Source organism: Haliotis rufescens, unplaced genomic scaffold (genome assembly GCF_023055435.1).
Source record: "Haliotis rufescens isolate VD_foot unplaced genomic scaffold, xgHalRufe1.0.p SCAF_9, whole genome shotgun sequence".
Classification (NCBI taxonomy): Eukaryota; Metazoa; Mollusca; class Gastropoda; order Lepetellida; family Haliotidae; genus Haliotis; species Haliotis rufescens.
Window position 1 is genome coordinate 35,996,966 of NW_025964383.1, and position 6,522 is coordinate 36,003,487.

A 6,522-nucleotide genomic window follows, 5' to 3' on the forward strand; every position below is an offset into this window, starting at 1 on the left:
TGCACCATCCCAATTTTTGAAAGCTTTACTAAGGACGTTATGTTTGTCACCTTGATCAAACATCGTCCATTATAAAGGCATTCGTAAGAAGAAAACTACATGCTTTGTAAGTTAAACATGCCAAACAGAAGCATGCTGTGCTGCAACAACAAACGCCTACGGTGAAAGTATCAGCATGGCGTGGATGATCACTGGGTGAGACTCTGAGACACCTCACTAAGTAGTTTAACGTGTACAAACCTGCGTGATGTTCCATAAAAACGACGCCTGCGCTGTTGCTTCGCTGACGGAGGAACAACCGTCTCCAAGGATGGCGATTTTCGTCGGGGGATCATACAGAAGCCTGTACATCTCATTGATTCCCAATCCTGGGTTGCACTGGAAATGATGAAGACGGAGACATGATGTTTGACAACCAAGCACAAAAATAAATTTATTTTTTTCTGTGTGACAGAGTTGGTTTATTTTTATAGTGCCGGATACAACTAATACATCAGATGACGGGTTACATTATAACTGTGGGAGCACTAATCATCTCGTACAGCTAAAACATAGTTCTGTCTGCCATTTTCAACATTTTCAATAATTGTTTTCAGTGGCGCAGTTTGGAGTCGACAACATGTGGATAATACATAAAATTATGGATAACGTTGTTATCAAGATAATGCTTCTTCTCATTTGCATCTGCGATGTCGTCCCAAGGGAGCCACATTCTCGACATAAGGCATAGCCGCTTTTAAACTTCAACTGAAATTATTGGGAGCGCCGGTTAGGCTGTAAACCACGAAAATCTACCTATTAGTAGCACAAATGTCCATATAAAATCAGCTAATGTTTGCAATAATAGACAACATTGTTTCCCCGGATTATTAATTATTCTTCTGACCGTGGGATTAACAGGATAATCTTTATTTGTATGTTAATGTTTCTTCAGTTAGGAAAGACCTAACGAGATGATGTTGCTATTTAATTCAATTGTTAAAGGCCTACTTCCCTTACAAATAGTGGACTTGTCCTAAAGATGGCACAATATCGACTTGAAGCCGTTGAAACGCTACAGTACTTGGACTGCTCTTTTGAAAATATTTATAGTTCAAAGGCATATTTTTATGCTCAGTTTATAGTTCATTTATTTCAGGGATTTCAGACAGTAAATGCAATATTCAAATAACATTCATGAGTAGATATTTGCAAAGAAATTCTAGAAATTTAAATCTTCTGCCTCCGGGGTAAAATAGGTCTTCAGCAACCCATGCTCTCCGTAAAGAAGACTATGCTTGTCATAGGAGGCCACTAACGGGATCGGGTGGTCAGGCTCGCTGACTTGGTTGATGCATGTCATTGATCCCAATTGCGTGGATCGATGCTCATGATATCAATCACTGGAATGTCTGGTCCAGGCTCGTTTATTTACAGACCGCCGTCATATAGCTGGAATATTGCTGAGTGCGGCGTTAAACAACAAACCAACCAAACCAATCAAATCTTCTGACGTTTAACGAGTCCATCTGTGAACGTTATAAGGGGATACGCGTGGAGACAAGGACCTGGTGAAGGAGGGGAATGTAGAAATATGGCTACTGGGATCATTAACGCTGTCACCACAAATGTTTCAGTATTCTCCTTGTATACCCATTGACTAAAACTCGCAAAGGGCACCACGAACAAAAGAGTTCATCAGTGGGAGAATGTATAGAACATTATTCATTGGAAAGATTGAGTGATTGACAACTAGTACAAATTGTGTTCGATTTTGTTGAATTCTATAACATCTAATGTTCAGTAGCCTAACGGGATCGGGTGGTCAGACTCGCTGACTTGGTTTATGCATATAATCGTGTCCCAATTGCGTGGTTCGATGTGCATGATATCAATCACTGGATTGTCTGGTCAGACTCGATTATTTACATACCGCCATCATATAGCTTGTTACAACAAACAAACAAATAAGCAACCTGTATATACACAAGATGAATTATTTAAATGAAGAAATGAAAATAATAATAATAATAAACATATGTTAGGTAAATTCAAAATTCAAATATTGAAATTCTGAACGAGATTTGCTATAGTAGTAGAAAAAACTATACACAAAGTTTATTGCCAATGTGGTGCAGATATTGTGTAGTTATTGGCAAGGAGAAATTGTTTGAATTTTTAAAAATAAATGTCTGAAAAATGTCCTAGAATTTTTACTTTGCTCCACTAAATTTACATAAGAAGTGTCATTCGATGACATACGGCACACGCCTACACAGACACGCGTCAACAGCAGGGGTAGAATAGGTCTTCAGCAACCCATGCGACTATGCTTGTCGTAAGAGGCGACTAACGGGATCGGGTGGTCAGGCTCGTCGACTTGGTTGATGCATGTCATCATATCCAAATTGCGTGGATCGATGTTCATGCTGTCAATCACTGGATTGTCTGGTCCAGACTCGATTATTTACAGACCGCCGTCATATAGCTGGAATATTGCTGAGTGCGACGTTAAACAACAAACAAATAAGCAAACATAGTTCAGTCACCCTTCGCTTGGTTGGCATGAGCTGGGCTAATATGTTTCTCCTGTGGGAGAAATACTCGGACCTTTAAATATAATAGGGCAGAATCCATGACATTTTAATGGAAATTCAACTGGTAATAGAGCGCAACAAATCCGCTTCACTAAATCCTTTGTAGATTTTAGAGGATTACATGTACAATAGGCGCTGAGTCGCGATCATAATCACCCAGGCTTGATTATTCAAAAATCGCCCTAAAACAGATGCCATATTGCTGACAACTTTTAAGAAAAAACAATATCTCCTCACTCGTCTTAACATCGCATTGTACCTATATATGCAAGCAAGAAGCAGCACCAAAATCGTATTTATGGAAAAAGTAATTAGGTTATGAAGAACGTGATATATTTGCAAAGAAGACCGCTAATAATAGCGTAAAGTACTTAATTTTCTGGAACAAAAAAAGTACATGAAGTAGAATGTCACGCAAGAAAAGATCTCAAAATTGAACACAAGTAAAAAGAAGGTATTATAAGCACACACGGATTTACAGATGCTCAGGGTTCTAGTTCAGAAGAATTAGGTATGATATTAATAAAACTTCGAGTTGTCAGTGTCTCCACATTTATCAAATATATTTACACGTGCTCTGTCACAATTAATCAGACAGACTCCTCCAGCTCTGAGCGTTGTCAGTGATACTAGGATCATGTATGAAGTAGGTTAGCAAACCAGGAACTTAAGATTTGATTTGAGAGTACTCTTGACTTAATAGCGCGTACGCTTGTTTCTTCAAGGCAACCGACACAATCGAGATTGCACTGCTCTGCACGAAAACATCATTGCAGTATCTTAATAAGCTTCCGATTATCTCTGCATCACGTATCTGGTTACCATGTTGTTCATCAAATACACCTTATCAAGCAATAACACAAGTCAAATTAACAAAATAACTGTTGTGGTACCGCGGAAAAAATTACCACAATAGAAGTCTGGATCAAATGAGATCAATTGATCAGGTCAAGTTGATCAATCAATCAAAGCTACTGGTTTTAATGAATATCGTTAACCTACCTTAGTATTCTTCCATTCCATTATGAGGTTATAATTAGGTAGGATATCCGTCCTTGCATTGATATGATCAAGAGCCATCTCAGCAGCCGTCAAAGCGCTTTCTCCCCCTCCCCATCCTCCCGTGAGCGGAAAAAGTCCAAGGATTGTCAGATTCCGAAGGCCATTGCTGTATTGAAGGCTCCCTAGTGTCTGGAGATCCATAGTCACAATGATGAAATAGAAATTGAGGAATGCTATAGTTTTATAATTGGCCATCATGATGTCAGACTCTGAGATGCGTCAAGTCTTACAAGGTTTGTTGCAGCAACCACACAATCTTGTTGTAGGATGAGGATAACGTGACACGGAGACTGGGGCTTTGTTCTCAACACGTATGAATAAGTGCGCGTCTGGCTTCTTAAGCGATGCTGTGCACACACTTCTATAACTGTAGCTCTCCTCGGGGCTTGAGGATCCTGGCACTATAGTTGATGAGTATCAGCCCGTAACCAGACAAATATCATCGATTGGCAAGGTAATTTTAGTGTAAACAAGGTCAGGCTATTTGTAACAAATCTCTCCAGTGTTACACCATTAGCGAGAATGTAATAAATTAATGGCTCATCAACGTTTTAACTGTGGAAGGAAGGCCCCGCCGCACAGGTTGCAGCCATCAGCTGGATTGGGAATTATGCAGCGCTAAAATTAGCAGGTCAGTAAACGTTGATTGGGCAGGTAAATAGTTTCTTGATCACCAGTTAAACGTCAGCCATCTGTTCCAGACTTCCTGTGGGCAGAAATAAAAGAAATGAACGGGTGTTATAATGACACTGGTGTTCATAGTACATAGTGTCAATAAAGAGGTCCTTTAGCAATGTTAAGTTGCTGCCTAGGGCAGTGTCTGGTTTAGGGATAACATCAACTACGTCACCGTAAATATAAACTGGTTATTCGCGAAAGCTTCTCATGTTAAGTATACAGCGCTAACCCATCATGGCCTGCACTGATATCGAGAGTAGTACACCGTTTTGATACACAAGCATTATATGTCATGAGAAGGTGAATGCATTCGTCTTTTAAGGTGAAATTGTGTGAGTCCGAATCCCTTTGATGCCATAAAAGCCCGTAATCCGGACCATTGCCGTTGTAATGTTTCTATACGCTAACAACACGTTGATACGGAAATGTGTTTGTAAGGTTTGTGTACCCGTAAGTGTTGCGACCGGACTAACGTGGATTCGCTGTTCTTGAAATCACGTCGGGTTAATTAATGCAAATCGTGTCTTCAGATTTCGACATTTAACACTTAACAAACCTGCACTCAAGGGATAACTATTTCAAATCATCATCGCTTAAGGATCTTTTTAATACTATTAGTCCTCATTTAATTATTGGCTATTTAAAAGAATTTGAACTGATTGCTAAATTCTGATGTACATGGTTGTTCCTTAAATTGGTAGTGTCTAATTGTTAACTGAGATTGTTATTGGCTGTGCCCTTGGCGGGGGTTAAAGTACTGTAAAATACCCCCTGAGAGGGTACAGTAAGTCCAAATCATTCGAAGTATGTTATTCCTATCAAAGTTTTAATCGTGGGATGCATGTTCTTTTGAATTTGGCTAAATTTCGTAATCGTTGCCAACAACTGAAGGGATGATGTAAATCCTGCAGGGGTCCTTGCAGGTAGCAAAAGTACTGTAAGTCCCCATGGTCCCTAGTAAGGTGATCTACCTTCAGTTACTAGCGATCTATAGCCCTTTTTAATGATGTATTGTACTGTCTAGCGATGAATTTATATGGTTCCATGCTAGTTTTTAATCATAATCTGTGATATGTCTAGTGATTTTAATGTCCCTTGTTGGCAGTTGTTTTTATAGTTTTCATGTATTTATTATGTATATTATGCCTTTGAAAGTCACGATATGGCCGAAATATTGCCGATGTGACTTAAAACTTTAACTCACTCGTATCGCTGGAGTATACATCAGAGATGTTTTGACATATGTACACAATGAGTTGTCGGAACTCATGCCCTTGATCTGTAAATCAAATCACGTTTGGCATTAATGCAATATTTCAGACTGAACCCGAGCCCTCCGGCCCTAAACCGTACCAGGTTTACGTGCGATGCGACAAACTGTGTGCGGCACTGTCTAATAAATACCACGTTGTGTCAAACATATGTAAATGTGTTGTACTGAAGTGCAAAAACGAACTTCCCCTGAAGCCATAATCTTATCTACGCTTGTCTAGTGCCGAGTCATAACTAAACGTTGTGAAGCAATATTGAATTGGTCAGCTATGGAAGAATACCTCTCCGCTGGGTTGTACCATGACTAAAAGAGGGAAGGCTCCATAAACAATAGTCCTGTCATGGCAAGTGCTCATTTACCTCTGGATATCGTGTAGCAATTTTGAACTGACTAACAATGCAAGACTATCTCTTCGCCAGGATGGACGTCCCGAAGACATCAATATTGTTGGAAGACCTTGTAGCAACGATGTGGAGAAATATAATGCATTTTAGAACAACTGCGAATCAACCATGTGAGAATACGGATGCCGAAGATTTGAGATCACTTTTCATCAACGATGTGAGAATACATCCTTCCAAAGATTTTAGAGCAACTGGAACAACTATGTGAGAATACTGATTTCAAGGATTTTAGATCGCCTTGGAGGCGAGAATAACTAATGCCAACGACTTTAGAACTGGAATCAACGATGTAAGAATACTGATGCCATCGATTTTATATCACCTTGAATCAACCATGTGAGAATAAATAATGCCAACGATTTTAGAACAACTGGAATCAACGACGTGAGAATATTGATGCCATCGATTTTAGATCACTTGAATCAACGATGTGAGAATAACTAATGGCAACGTTTTTAGAACGACCGAAATCAATGATATAAGAATACTAATGCCAACGATTTTAGAGCAGCTGGAACCAACAATTTAA

The 6,522-nt window shown here is 39.4% G+C and overlaps 1 protein-coding gene across 1 annotated transcript in view; it reads right to left on the reverse strand.

The window, feature by feature from the left end:
• Nucleotides 1-4,700, reverse strand: part of LOC124113167 (gamma-aminobutyric acid type B receptor subunit 1-like) — a 75,537-nt gene extending 70,837 nt beyond the window's left edge. The window contains exons 1-2 of the mRNA XM_046473420.2: nt 3,579-4,700; nt 241-378 (exon numbers count right to left, since the gene is read on the reverse strand). Coding sequence (XP_046329376.1) covers nt 241-378; nt 3,579-3,836 — 396 coding nt within the window. The 5' untranslated portion in view covers nt 3,837-4,700. The remainder of the gene's footprint in view (nt 1-240; nt 379-3,578) is intronic.
• Nucleotides 4,701-6,522: the final 1,822 nt, after the last annotated feature.